We start from the raw sequence: 15,954 nt of genomic DNA on the forward strand, positions 1-15,954 counted from the left end.
TAGCTCGCGATTTCTCTCTTCTTGTTTTTTATATTATTTATTAGAACCTCTCTTTTTATTTTTGTTTTTAGATAGAATACCCGTTAAATCTACCAATTTTGTTTTAATGATATGTAAAAAAATTACTTTTTTTATGCACTGAATCTGAAGCATTATTCTCGTTAATGAAAATGATAAGATCATGAAATGCACCACGTATCAGTCGTTATCTAGAGAGAACAATTCTCTCTGATGACAATGTATTAATTTATATATATATATATATATATATATATATATATATATATATATATATATGTAAGTTACACCTTTTTAAATAATTCTATTGTTAAAACTTATGGTAAACAATATGTACGATCACGTAATTACGTAACACTATTAATAAACTCGCCGGTCTCATAAGAAAATTGAACATTTCTTTTTTTTTTATCTGAGTCGCGTATTTATAATAATCTCTATTTTTATCAGATATCTCAACGTTTATAAAACTGCGGTTATAATATGTGATCCGAATAATGAGATTCAGAAAGGCTTTTTGGTCACATCTGGATTAATTTTACTATTAAGGAATATTTGTAAAATCGTCAACATACATTATCATTAATTATGACAATTTTATCTCGATGGCATAAATTTTTATATTACTGCAATTTATGAATATGAACAACAAAATGTATTCTGAGTGAGTACAGTGATAATGCAGCAAAAGGGTCTATTCCTATTTAGCGAATAATATAGTAAAATACGTGATTGCTAATATAAAATTCTATAGCAAAATTGCAATAGATATATATGTTCCTATATATGTATGACATAAAATATTATTTCGTTATTTTATCTTCGTCTCATATAATTACCAATCAACGACATGATTATTATATTTCCGCTTCATCGTTGTCACCTTGATTAAGAAAAAAAGATAATTTGATGTATAACGCAATTCCGCTAAAAAGCAAAGTTTCGTTAAATAATGGCGCGAAAATAATTGTATGACAAAGTGGTTTCACATTCGGTATTTTATATCTGAATAATTCTCAGCTACATGGATTAGGATTAATGGAAATTAAACTGCAAGTCAATTCTTTTTCTTCAAATACAATTCATTAATTGTTGAAAGTCGTTTGATTTTTTAGATTTCTTTGCTTTACCATCATCACAGATAAACTAAGTTGAAGCATACATTCTAAAGTTCAAGAAGAACGTATGTATGTTTTAACTGAATTTATCGTTTGATTATAAATCGTATCTGAAAAGAAAGAATTGACTTACGCTTTGATTCCCGCGATTGGATCTCAATTCTCTTATACAAAATTTCTGTTATTTTATATTCGTTATATATTTACGTTCTTTATTTTTCAATTGTACCACTTAAAAACGATCCCTGTGCAAAATGTTATACGGTAACAAACAGGCCCTTTTGTCGTATGTTCACTGTAATGACATATAAGGAACCGAAAACTTAGCTATAGAGATCGTCATCCCCATCATCTTGAAAGGCTTGATCGCCTTGGGTGTTATCTTGAGCACCGCCTGCTCCACTTTGTGGAAATCTGCAAACATTTTTTTTGTTTTCTTTTTTTGTTAAATGATATAGAGCTTATATATACTAACACACTTCCCTACTGAGAACACATGTTTATGTATCATATCTGAAGTGATGTATGAAAAATAACATTCAAAAAGATAGAAGCTTTTTATTCCTTAATCTTAACAATTTATTAATCTTGTTAATTGTGGTACATGTGTTACTATAAATATGATTAATTGGCATGATTATTGTGCATAATTTTGTCGACAATTACAATTGCACATAATTACCACCAATACAAATTGTTAGCATGAGTTTCATCAAAATTATAGATAATATCATTTTATCGATAATCTTAATAATAAATAAAATAAATCCGATTTATAATTGTAAATCCGTATTATATTTATATATGATTATAATTACATAATATAAAATTTATTAAATTTATCAAAATTATTAATTATGATTATATAATATTATTGCCAAATTAATCAAATTTACATACATATGTATGCATATGGCAAATCAGAATTCAAAAGAAATTCTTACCTGAAATTTGTTCCGAATCCTCGGGATTGTTGAAGCGTTTGTGCAAACATCTCATATTTGCGAATGTCATTGTCGGATACTGAACGACGCGCAAACCTCATTGCTTCCTCAAAGTGAGCTCGCGTTATTTCTGGTACAGGATCATCCTCATCCATCTAGAATAAACGAGTAGTAGAAATCTTAGAGAAGTTAAAAATTAAAATGTATTATATATATATATATATATATGTATGCGCGCGCGCGCGCGCGTGTGTGTGTGTGTGTGTGTGTGTCAAGCGACGCGGTAGCGTCGCGACGCCAAAACATATATATATATATGTATATCTCGATAATTATTTTTATTTAAATTCAATTATTTTAATTTTTATATATAATTGCATATATATATTTTTTAATACTAAAGTTGTATAAAATGATTATTATATATCACAAAGGTAAACTTTTTCTTACAATTGAAAAATATTGTATAATTATATTTATAATTGTATTTATAATTCGTTATATATAATTATAATATAATTGTATAAATAATTCGCAAAAATAAAAGATGAATAAAAAAATCTGCTAGTAATATGAAGCAATGCATCAAGTGCTGATTCAGATATGAATTATACAGATGACACAGCAGAAATGAATCTTTGAAATAACGCGAATTAAAAATGTTTTAAAATGAAAAATCTTTTAAGATACTTACATCCATAGATGCAGATGGATTACTAGCGCGTTCTCTTTCCCTACGAATTTCAGTTTCAATGCACTGTCTAATGGCAAGCTTACATGCACGCTGGCAGATTTCTGTAAGATCAGCACCAGAGAACCCATGTGTGACTTTGGCTATATAGCTTAGATCTACGTCCTAAAAAATAGAAAATATTTTTTTTTAAATAACAATTAAAAGTTATCGTAAAATTAACAGTATACAACAATAAACATACATTATATCAGATAAATATATATCAGATATATCGCTCCAAAATCGTTTGTATGTTTTATATAAACATATGCATAGTTTCACATTAAAATTATTTAATTTATATTTATTTAAATGTTTAATTATTACCTTAGCTACAGGTGATTTGCGGAGATTAGCGCGGAATATCGCTTCTCGGGACTTCTCGTCTGGTAGTGGTATGTAAATCAATTGATCTAATCTACCAGGTCGTAAAATTGCTGGATCGATGATATCAGGACGATTTGTCGCTCCTATAATAAATACATTCTTCTTCGCGCCCATACCGTCCATTTCTGTTAGTATTTGATTTATCACACGATCAGCCGCACCGCCAGCATCCCCGACAGTGCCTCCACGAGACTTGGCGATAGAATCAAGTTCGTCGAAAAACAGTACGCAAGGAGCAGCTGACCTTGCCTGAAATAATTTGTTGTAAAATAATTTATCTTAAATTATATTATAATTTTTTATATTTCTTAAAAAAATATATTAAAATATTTTTTTATATTTTTTTACTAAAAATAATTATTTTCAGGGGTAATATTGTCACTCTAGGCTCCCAAAAAGAACAGCCTATTTATGACCATTTTTTATGAGAATACAGTGAATGGAATATGAAATCTGTTTAAAAACTCTTATTGTACATATTTTGAAGTAAGTTTATTTTTCGACAGTCAATTTCTCTGTCGAAGTCAAATTTTTTCAATTTTTTTTGTACAAAATGGCGGCGCGAGAATTCAGCAAAAGAAGCCTCTTCTCACGGATAATGTTTCACGACCGAAAAGATTTCTCCTGCAATTTTTGACATAAAACAAAAAACCAAAAATTTTTTGAGTTTTATATAAGATTATCTAGGGAAGTACATACGGATTTTAAATTTCGTTGTAAACTTTTTTGTTATAATTTTTCACGTAATTTTTTTATAAATAAAATTTTTTTTCAAACGTGCACCATTTTTACAAAAAACGGTATTTTTTAATTTCTGCATGTACTTTCCTAGATAATCTTATATAAAACTAAAAAATTTTTTGGTTTTTTGTTTTATGTCAAAAATTGCAGGAGAAATCTTTCCGGTCGCGGAACACTATCCGTGAGGCTTCTTTTGCTGAATTCTCGCACCGCCATTTTGTATAAAAAAAATAAATTCCATTCACTATATTCCCATAACAAATTGTCAAAATTAGGCGGTTTTTTCGGGGGCTAGAGTGTCATTATCCCTTAATTAGTTATTGAAGAATGTAAAAATGCTGACCTTGTCGAAGACATCTCTGACGTTAGCTTCCGATTCTCCGAACCACATAGTCAATAATTCAGGACCCTTGACAGAAATAAAATTCGCTTGACACTCATTGGCGATTGCTTTGGCCAATAGCGTTTTACCACAACCAGGTGGACCATAAAATAGTACGCCTCTTGATGGTTGCATGCCGAATTTCAAAAATTTATCGGGATGCTCCACTGGATACTGCACGATAAAAATACATGTTAAACATGTACATGCACGCTTTAAAACTCATGTCTCGAATTTCTTACCTGCACCAATTCTTGCAATTCCATCTTAACGTTTTGTAGACCTCCGATATCATCCCAAGTGACTGTCGGTACCTCCACGATCGTTTCGCGCAAAGCACTAGGACTGCTCTTCGTCATCGCGTACTTTAATGGAAACATACTTTCACTTAGAAATTTGCTACATAAATTGCGCGAATAAATTTAATATAAAACCGAGGTAATAACTCACCTTAAAGTTTTCCATAGTGACTGCGAGAGAAGACAGAACCTCTGCATCTATATGATCGTCCTCTAAATCAATAAGATCCATCTTTTCGCGAATCTGTTGAAGAGCCGCTTCCGAACACAAAGATGCTAAATCAGCGCCAACATGTCCATGAGTTTCTGCAGCAATCTAAATATATATATATATAATATTGTCATGTCACAATATAAAATATAATTATTTTAATCTTTTAAACGTAATATATGTAAATGATATGCATACCTCTTCCAAATCAACATCGTCGGCGAGTTTCATATTTTTTGTGTGGATTCTCAAAATTTCCAACCGACCAGTAGCATCTGGTATACCAATGTCAATTTCTCTGTCGAAACGTCCAAATCGGCGCAATGCACCATCGATGCTGTTCGGTCGATTAGTAGCTGCCATCACAATCACATGGGAGCTTTGCTTCATACCATCCATTAACGTTAATAGTTGTGACACTATACGTCTCTCAACTTCACCGTGTGTCTATAAATATAGAAAAAATATAATTTCCATTTCAACGTGCGATTTAAGAAAAAATATTTAGTTTGACTTGACAAACTTTTTCACGTTTCGGCGCGATAGCATCCAATTCATCGATGAATATAATTGCCGGAGAATTTTTCTCAGCTTCCTCAAACGCCTTCCGCAAATTACTTTCAGATTCACCAGCCAACTTACTCATAATTTCAGGGCCTATAAAAGAAAGGAGCAAACTTTTAAGTCATATTTTTTCTATTTAATCAAAGATCAAGATTAGGTTCTAGTAGTAAAATTCATAAAAAAATTATGAAAAGCCAAATCTAGTTAGTGCACATAATTAAGAATCAATCAAAAAGTTATAAAATATTTGTTTTGGTTCTCGTTTGAATCTTCTTCAATGTGTGTATGATAAAATTAGAAAATTAAAAACTAAACTGTGAAAATCTTGATACATCTTTTCAATATATTATTTGGCATAATTATTTAGTCTATTATCTTGTAATGAAATTTATACCATTAATAAGAAAGAAAAATGCTCCAGTTTCATTCGCTACAGCACGAGCAATAAGAGTCTTTCCTGTTCCCGGTGGTCCGTACAACAATATACCACGTGGTGGTTTAACACCAATAGCTTTGAATAAAGATGGATGTCGCAGAGGTAATTCTACCATTTCCTTAATTTGTGCCAGCTGTTTACGAACGCCACCAATATCATCATAACCAACAGCATTCAATGCTTCCTCCTCTTCCTGCAAAGAAAAATACTGTTTATTTTCTGCATCCACATTGAGAGAAAATATTATAAAATATAGTATATTTCTCTGACCTCTCGTTTAATAGGATCGCCTTCACAATGTATTACTGTGTCAGGTGCCACAATGCAAAAAGGTCCTGGATCAGTTTCCACCACTTTGAATTCCACAGCACGCATTCCTCCTCGCACAATGAAATTGTCATCTTTATGAATAGGACGGTATGCCTCTAAGAAGTATGGCTTTAAATATACTTCAAATAGATTTCTGTAAAAAGTGCATAATATTTTATATATTTTATACTTGAAAATTCTTGTATTTGAAAAAAAAAAAAAAAAAAAAAAAACTATTATACAATTAAAAATATATAAAAAAATTTTGTTTTATAATAAAAGTTAATTATTATTTTCTAATAATTAGATATTTTAAGTTATCTCATTTTAGAATTTATTAATCAAATCTCATAAAATAGATATAATTATAAGATAATTAAATTTTGTTAAATTTACCCAGTTAGACCATCGACAGTATCATCCATTGGCAATACATGAATACGCTTCCCATACTTGACCTCTGGACATGCTTGTACGGAAACAACATCGCTCAGACGTACACGCAAGTTATTTCTGACAACTCGGTTCATACGAATTTTCTCATCTGGGCAAGTATCATCAGAAAGGACAATACATACTGTTTCTTTACGCCTCTTGCCCTTCAGTAAAACAGTATCTCCACGAAACAGTTGCAGCTCATCCATTTTTGCTTGAGAAAGGGCCACCACAGAATTATCATCTGCGATAGCTTCATCAACCAACAGTCTATTTGGCCTATCCTTCTTACGAAGGATAGCAGTCGCCAAATCTTCACCACTACAATTAATAAAACAATAAGAAAAATTAATTATATATCAAATATAGATTTTAATGTAATTAATGTATATTCAATATATTGTTATAGTTTATACAATATTCCTTTGTACATATAAATATATGTATGTAAAATACTCTACATCTTATGGATAAAATATATTATAATTATAATTATGCACAGTATACTTTTAAATAAAAGATAAAATTGTTTTATTAAATTTGTCAATTTTGAAGAAAACTAAAGATTATTCTGCCAGAAAGAAATTCGCCTTTAAATTTTTTTATTAATCTAAAATCTTGTTCCTTAATTAGTTATAGATATAGTGATAAAAAAAATTTTTTAAAAGTAATATAATAAAATAATATTAAATGTACAATACATCTATCGATATTTTTATATTACATTTTATAACAAATATATATGAAATATATAGTATGTGTATGTATGTGTGCCATACTTATTTCTATATAGTAGATATCTATTAGTAGCTTCTAGAGATCTATTAATTAGAATTTTGCTGATCATATAATATCAATCTTATATTAAAAAATGATGACATGTAACAGGGAATATGTGAAACATTTAATTAATATTTAAAAAATTTTTTTAAATAAATACAAAATTATTATAGTACAATTAGAACATAATTTGCCTGCATAATCACGTTCACATCGAAGATTACGATACATAAAACGATCCTCGTATTGTGCAATGGTGATATTAATGGAGAAATCGTACATATTTCTTTCTTGTCATGTTTAGTCATACACAGTCGTAATGGCCAAAAATCACGCGAAGCGTGATTCATATTAATAAAAAACCACAATTTAAATTATTGAGAAGTGCGAATATGGTGAAATCCATATTTCGGTGCATAATATCACAGCATGTAATTGCATGTAAGCGGCAGCAAACGCAGATATTCAGGAAAACAAAGCGTCGCGTCGACATGATGACATCGTGAAATTGAGAGAGAGAAACCTGATGTAATCGCACTTTATCTACACACGCTCCGCAAATTTTAAGATATTACGAGAAATCGACGTAATGAAAATCACGGTAAATATGTCGTTTCGCCAACAATTTTCGCACGATTTTTCTTACCTCTTCGGATCACTCATCGTTCAACTTTTAATCAACGTAAAGATACAAGTATGGACACTTGATGTCGGCACCTTTCGATCTGTGGCTGTGGCTGTGGCAAGTCTAGTGTAGAGTGTAAAGGAGATCGCGAAATACAGTCCCACCGGCAGGACTCGCGCGCGCATGCGCGAGTGACGTTTTGTCCACGTGACAAAATTCACTAATTTAGTGCTGCCATGTCGCGGGACGTAAATATCCTCAATTCGTACAGTGAATTGTCTAGCCAATCAACTTCGTCTTTCGATAAGTCCCTCGCACAATGTCAGGCAATAGGCAATAGGAATAAGAATAAGCCTCTTGCACAATGCCAAGCCACAGATTAATAGACAGATCGCCAAAGGCCTGTCTAAAGAGGAGACCGTTATTTTTGCCCCTTACCGACACACTTTGCCCCTGGTTCGAGTCCAGGCTAATAAAATCCTTTAATTTTACCAAAAAACTTTGCCTCTAGTGCGAGTTCAGGCTAAAATCCTTTGATTATACGTGTAAAATAAAAAGATTTTAGCCTGAACTCGCACCAAAGGCAAAGTTTTTTGGTAAAATCAAAGGATTTTATTAGCCTGGACTCGAACCAGGGGCAAAGTGTGTTGGTAAAGGGCAAAAATGACGGTCTCCTCTTTAGACAGGCCTTTGGCGATCTGGGGGTCGATTGTGTATCTCAAAACCTAGTGAAAATGACAAAAGTGAGCATTCACTTGATTGGCTAATTTTCACTATAGTGAAAACACGAAATATTTCACGTGAGATTATTCGACAAGAATTATTGTGTCGAATAATGTCAAAATGTGTCGTATATCCTACTGCATTATATGTTATGTAGAGTAGAGCGCGATTAAAATACGTATTAAAAGAGAGGACATTACATTATACACCAGAATTTGCTGGTATGTAAATAATTATAGTGCATAATTGAGATAAGAAAAGGTATTTTTTAAATCTATTCTTTACAGCTCTAATTGTAAATGCATGTTGTGTTTTACATAACATTGCTTATAAATGGAGAATTCCATTAAATGAAATATATTTGGAGGAAGAAGGAGAAGTGCCGATACCATTTAATGATATAAATATAATGCAAGCAGAAGAAGTACGAATTAAGAAATATTGTGTGATGGTATTTTGAATAGGATATATATATATATATATATATATATATATTTATATATATATTTATCACATAAATTGTATCACATAAAATTAGTACATTTCATAATCTTATAATAAATTAATAATTAAGATTATCACAGTACATTTCTTAACTTTATAATAAAAGATTTTTAAACACTACTTTTTTATTAATGTATTGTTTTATATCGATCAATTCTCATAACACGCCGCGTCAATTTTATTCAAGCATGTTCAAAAATGTATCCGCCCCCGACCGAAATCCGAATGTTTATTCATAAAATTTAACATAATTTCTTTTTGTTTCTCTGTAACATTCATTCTTATTCACACCGTTCAAACTGCAGAGGTTATAAAGATAAAGGTATCACTGAAACATATATGCATGTATATACGCTTTACGAAATGTTCACTATGGTTTGTGCTCCCGTGAATCTAGGGATATCGTATTTTCATCTTGCTCATAGCCAATCGCGTGTATTTCTTCACGTGAAATAAATGTGCAAAAAGTGAGAAAAATCGACACAAATAGACAATCGATCCCCTGTATGTTTGTTTATTAATCCGTGGCCAAGCAACAGGCAATAGGAATAAAAAATAAAAAATATTTATCAATAGGAACAGAGAATAATATCTATCTCCTTTTCCGATTGGTTGATATTTTCTATTTCTTATTCTTATTGCCTGTTGCCTAGCATTGTGCAAGGGGCCTAAGGCCCTAAGAAATAGAAAATATCAACCAATCGAAAAAAGAGATAGATATTATTCTCTGCTCCTATTGGTGGATATTTTCTATTTTGTATTTTTATGTATTGCCTGTTGCTTGGCATTGTGCAAGGGGCTTTAATAGCGCGCTCCCTGAATCTAGCCTGTCTCTTACCTAGCCTCAACCTGAGCTAGCCGAGCGAGTTTTAATAAGACAACCATGACCAGTAAGGCGAGATAAAATCCTTCAAGTAACAGAGGTCGTTAAATAAGTGAAAAGAAAAAAAATAAAAGGCAACTGTTTATCACGTAGAATGTTTATTGTGCTAAATGCTAGCTAGCGGAATTTTTCCTAATTATGTTTGAAAGTGACGATTGGACTTTTGAAGTGAGTTTTTTTATTTACATAATTTTACTTATCAGAATTTATTCGAATAATTTATCTAATTTTTTATCTAATTTATCTAATTTTAATATTTTAATATTTAATAATTTATCTAATTTGTTTTGTATATTGCAATTTTATCAACACGCATTTGATAGAGTATCTTGATATTATTTATGCACAATTGATGAAGGTACAATATATATACTATATATACCCAGATAGCCACAGTAATTATTATGACATCATTTTGATGTCAAAATGCATTATTTGCCATCAAAATGATGCATTTTGACATCAAAATGTCATAATAATTACTGTGGCTATCTGGGTACATATGCATATAATTTACTTACAATTTTAGGATGTGTTTGATGATATTGATGAGAAAACGATACAATTCCATTCTCGGTGTCTAAGTGAACAAGAATCATCATCTGTAAAACGACGTAAAGTGGACAACTCCAAGATTCTATTTTCGTCGATGGACAATACTTTTAATTCAGATGGAAATATTGCAACGGAGAACAGCACATTGTCCCGTAACAATGAGAGTGATACATCACGAAATCTTTTATTAGGAATCTTCCAGGAAAATGCTTCTCAAGAGAGATTTAATCTTGCCAAAGAGATAAGCAAACCATTAAATGATATACAAAGAGAAGCACAATGTTTTCAGTTATGTAAAACAAATACATTGCATTATAAAAAGTCTAAAGAAAAGAACTATATTAAGACTGTAAATAAAGTAAAACTTGATAAAGAAGTAAAATTGGTTAGAATATTCCCTGGGCCAGCTGGCTTAATATCAGATGTTAAAAATGATAATATTTCTGTTGTATCATATTTAGATAGAGTGAAAGAGTTAGAAAAAACAGCGATCAAACATATCGAGATCAAGTCACAAAACGAGAAAAATTTGGTTGGAGAAAAAGCTTGGAAATTTTTACTCGATGATGTATCGGATCATTTTTTAGAGGAATATAGAATTTCTATGATTAAAAAGAAGGCAAATACTAATCATTGCAATAGCATGAAAGTAAAATTTATAGCAGGTGTATTGGATTGTATAGATCATAGTCAAGATGATCCATATATTATATTAAAAGATTCAACAGGTTGTATAGAGGGTACCATTCATCGTGATATTCTATTAAAATATCCTGGAATATTAGAGCCAAATGTGGTTATTTTTTTACACAATGTAGGATTGTTAAAAACTACAACGTATATACTAACAAATAAATATCATATTCTAATATCTCAAGTAAACTTACTAGCTATATATTCTGATAAAGGTCGGATTGTAAGTACGCCTCATATGGAAAATATTTTATCAAATATTGAATTAAATAAAGATTATCATTCTATGCCAGGAACATATGAAAATTGTGATAAGGTAACATTGCAAATAAATTTTTCCGTTGATAATAAATCAATTAAGGATTGCGAACCTGTATCGATAAAAGATCCGATATTATATCAAGCAAGCAGAAAATATCCAAGTTACAAACAGGATTATGAAAATTGTAAAGATAAAATATTTTCAAGTCCCAACTATTCGATAAGTATGAATAATAATTTAGATATGAATAATATTTTCTCGACTATCGATTGCGAATTTTTAATTTCGAAAAAGCAGAATTGCCTTAGTTCCCAGAGTACTTTGTGCAATAAGAAAATTCAACAATACGAATTACCATCACGGAATATAAACTACTTGGAAAATACAAGAAAAGAATCGATAATAAATTCTCAAAATAAGATGGGAGAGGAAAAATACTTGTCGCAATCTTTACAGAAATGCGTCGCGGATGTAAAAATTTCTAATGCACAAGACTCGCGTGAAAGTTGTCTTTACGATAATATATCGCACGAATCGCATACAAATTCAAATTTAAATGTAAAATCTACATTGCCGGAAATAAAGAGTAACTTAGATAATTTAAATACTCTGGTAAGCTACTTTAGTAATGTTAATGAATACGATTCAGACGACGAGATTTTGTCACAATTGGATGCAGATAACGTTTTTAATGCGGCCATGTCTAAGAAAAAATGTTAAAAAATATTTTTATGTAAATACATCATCGACATCACACATAATTGCGATTAGATATAAATACAATAGATAAAATAGGTACAATTAGATTTAGATAGATTTAATATTAATGTAATTATATTGTATGAAAAATAAATTTACGCGTGATACGTTACTCTCTCTCTCTCTCTCTTCTCTCTCTCTCTCTCTCTCTCTCTCTCTCTCTCTCTCTCTCTATATATATATATATATATATATATATATATATATATATAATGTAAAATAATTAATTTGATTCTATTACTAGTATATAGATAGAGCGGGATCAAAAAGTAATAAGAAGCGAAAGTGACAGTTCAAATATTAATCTATAAATATATATATATCCAGCTAACCATTTCTGCGGAGGCAAATGTAGGCAACAACTTTTGTTTGTTAAAGGACCGCAGATGAGAAACATATTTTGTTATTGTAAACAGTGTGAGCATATATAATTCAGTAAATATTTCCCAACATCAATTCGCAGACTATAGTTTGCTAAAAACCCCTTATTTTCAAACGCTTATTATAATTCGATTATTGATGATGTCTCGACTTTTTCCTTGAGGAATTCGTTCAGAAATATGATATTTCCAGGACATTAGGTTGTTGTGAATTACCCTGTATATATGCGTGTGTTGATTATCAGATAAAGCTAAACAATTGATAAGGTGGTTTATTATAACATGCGTATGTATCTTATATCTTATTACTTATTACTATATATATTTATAATTTATATTGATATTTGAATTCTTTCTTTTGACCCCGCTTTATTCTAAATCAAATAAAGTAATAAGAATATATATATATATATATATATATATATTCCTTATAGAAATTTATCATTAGTAACGCCAATTAATTTATCACTTATTTCGAATACTGAAATTACTGTATATCAGTATTTTAAGTACTCGAAATATGTGATTAATTGACGTTCTAGTGATAAATTTCTACAAGGTATATATATATGTATATATATTTTTTTTATTCTTTTAATTAAAATTATTATATATATATATATATATATATATATATATATATATATTAATAAAAGTAACGCGCGCTATTTGTAAAATTGTACATTTAATCTTATCTCTCATTTATCATTCATAATAAAAATATTATTTCATTTGCCGTGTCATATAATTTACACGATAATGTTGTTTCATACGATTTAATCGGTTACACACATGGTAATAAAAGAGGATATTGACGCTATATGTAGTATAATTTTGTAACATACAAAAGACATATTGATATATTGATTTGATGAGATATATTGTACATACTGTAATATAAATGTCTAATTATATACTTGAAGTTATTGATACAAATGAAACAAATATTTGAAAAATCATATTTATAATCTTATCTTTCTGTTCTTTATAACCCACATAAAACATTATATTAGATTGTGTCAGAAAGTTAAGGACGACGAAATACGCTCTGTATGATTTGATTAGTTAAATACATAGTATAAAGGAACGTAAATTATCCGTAATATATAATTTCACAATTGTATGCAAAAAACATATAATATTGTGCATTTTGTAATGTGAATATATATATATATATATATATATATATATTATATATGTAAGTATACATTCGCGTTTTGTAACGTGTATTATAATTAATTGTTTCGTGCAATTGTTGTCAAATTATATTACATGCATGATTTATATTCATTCTTATTCTTTTATCACGTGTTGATAGCAATTGAATTGTACATGCTACGTTATCGCTGGATTTGCGACTATAAAGGAATAACATTTTACGAAATCACACATGAAAAGATAAGATCGTAAAAATGCGATTTTATTCTTATTTTTCATACAATGAATTTTACTTTCAATAAATTTAAATTAAGAAATATACAAATATCTATTTATATATATTATTATGTGTATATGCATATATATTCACTTTATACATTTTTTGCTTAAAGTATAAAACACGTGCAATTGTTTGTGTGGTTAATGTTGTGTGTATAATGATGTGAATACTTATATACCTATATTATTTTATAATTCGGAAACATGACTTATGCGTCTACCCAGCGAGAAATATATATATGTATATGATTGGTCGAATCGATGTCGGTTCGAACAATTCGACATCGATTCGACTATTACTTCTCGCTGGATATACGCTAGTTAATTACTTAAATATTTACAGTAAATTATTCGCGATGAATTATACATATATACAATTATATATATTACAAGGTCGATCGCTAAATGGATACACATTGATGCACATGTTAATCGATCTCGTCCTTGTGTGCGCAGAGCAATTTTTTTTATATAATACTGAAATCAGACATAAGGAAATTATTAAAAGTTGCGCATAAAAAGTATAGCTACATAAAAAAAGATAAGTTTTTCCAATAAATTCTTATAACATATTAAAGCACACGCGAATCAATGATTGTCGCGCATTATTATTGCTATACATTTTCAATGATTGTAACATATCGCTCTATATAACAATATATGTATACATATATATTTGTTTCAATAGAAAGAGAAAGGTATTAATTAAATAAATATGAAACACCAAGACACGAGTTTGTTGTACCAAGAAAAGGTACGAATGAATGGATTAAGATTGTCAATTGTGTAAAATATGTAGGATAAGAGCAGATCGCTTTGAGATTAAGATTAGCGAAATAACTTGTTTTTTGCTCACGCGTATTGAAGAGGATTATCCTGATCTCGTATATTATTTATTTCCATTTTTCTTTTGCAATATATGCATATACATCAACGTCAAAGTTTTATTGTCATTTTTGGATATTTTTGCAACGACATTCAATAAATGGCAAAGATTTATCGGATATTGACTCTCTTTTTTAACATACAATGTAAAACATTTAATTTTAATATATTAATTTTTACTATTGAGCTTTTAAATATATATGCACGTCTTTTATATGTGTACGTACGTGTTGTGTGTATACATATATATGTGTGTGTGCACGCGCGTGTCGAATGGCTGAAAGAGATAAAAAAAGTGCCGTTTATTGCATTTTATTCACGCGCGCGCGCGCGCCACGTACGCTCGCGCATAGAAGCGCATGCGTTCATACACATACCATAATCTTAATGAGAAAGAAATATAATGCGACAGTATGTTTTTTCAACAATTCGAAGTATCAGCGATATCTCCATCAACATTACCGCACATACATTTTATGTTTTCATATGTGTTACATCCTTGTGAGAGCAATGTCAATTTTTCATTCGAAAATATAAAGTCACTTTTAACGCTCGGTTTCTTTTCGTATGTGTTTTTAATTTATGTGCTTATTCGCTCATTGTCAATACAAGCATTTTTTTTAAATAATTTTTTTTTTAAAAAAGGTACCAATTTTACACATTTATCCAAAAATTTGCATAAGATTATATTTTTAATAAAAATAAATATATTATATATATATATATATATATATATATATATATATATATTGTTAATTAAACCTATTCTTGATTAAATTTATCCTCATATAACAAAATATATGATTAAAGTTGTGTTATTAGCTAATATATAAATATAAAATTATTCTAATATTTTTGTACCCTGCATGTATATATATATATATATATATG

The 15,954-nt window shown here is 29.6% G+C and overlaps 2 protein-coding genes across 2 annotated transcripts; one reads left to right on the forward strand and one right to left on the reverse strand.

The window, feature by feature from the left end:
- Positions 1–998: 998 nt before the first annotated feature.
- Positions 999–8,124, reverse strand: TER94 (transitional endoplasmic reticulum ATPase TER94). The gene is made up of 13 exons (XM_029306590.2): positions 8,004–8,124; positions 6,539–6,898; positions 6,104–6,296; positions 5,792–6,026; positions 5,357–5,490; positions 5,032–5,280; positions 4,774–4,938; positions 4,566–4,688; positions 4,285–4,497; positions 3,141–3,449; positions 2,775–2,936; positions 2,081–2,235; positions 999–1,550 (listed from the first exon to the last, which is right to left on the reverse strand). The coding sequence occupies exons 1-13, from the start codon at positions 8,018–8,020 to the stop codon at positions 1,460–1,462; spliced, it is 2,406 nt and encodes an 801-aa protein (XP_029162423.1). The 5' UTR covers positions 8,021–8,124; the 3' UTR covers positions 999–1,459.
- A 1,885-nt stretch (positions 8,125–10,009) lies between these two features.
- Positions 10,010–12,473, forward strand: LOC114933994 (uncharacterized). The gene is made up of 2 exons (XM_029306578.2): positions 10,010–10,260; positions 10,622–12,473. Exons 1-2 carry the CDS (start codon positions 10,231–10,233, stop codon positions 12,320–12,322), a joined length of 1,731 nt encoding a protein of 576 aa, XP_029162411.2. The 5' UTR covers positions 10,010–10,230; the 3' UTR covers positions 12,323–12,473.
- The last annotated feature ends 3,481 nt before the right edge of the window (positions 12,474–15,954 follow it).

This window comes from Nylanderia fulva, unplaced genomic scaffold, assembly GCF_048542155.1.
Source record: "Nylanderia fulva isolate GAGA-0341 unplaced genomic scaffold, ASM4854215v1 Scaffold6, whole genome shotgun sequence".
NCBI classification, from domain to species: Eukaryota; Metazoa; Arthropoda; class Insecta; order Hymenoptera; family Formicidae; genus Nylanderia; species Nylanderia fulva.

Bases quoted from the DNA above. Each gene is read 5' to 3' on its own strand.
- LOC114933994 (XM_029306578.2), top strand. From the start codon at position 10,231: ATGTTTGAAAGTGACGATTGGACTTTTGAA. The intron at 10,261-10,621 runs GTGAGTTTTTTT...TTACAATTTTAG, and splicing joins GTGACGATTGGACTTTTGAA to GATGTGTTTGATGATATTGA.
- TER94 (XM_029306590.2), bottom strand. The intron at 5,491-5,791 runs GTATAAATTTCA...TTTCTTTTATAG, and splicing joins ATTTTTCTTTCTTATTAATG to GCCCTGAAATTATGAGTAAG. The intron at 1,551-2,080 runs GTAAGAATTTCT...AAATGTTTGCAG, and splicing joins GGATTCGGAACAAATTTCAG to ATTTCCACAAAGTGGAGCAG.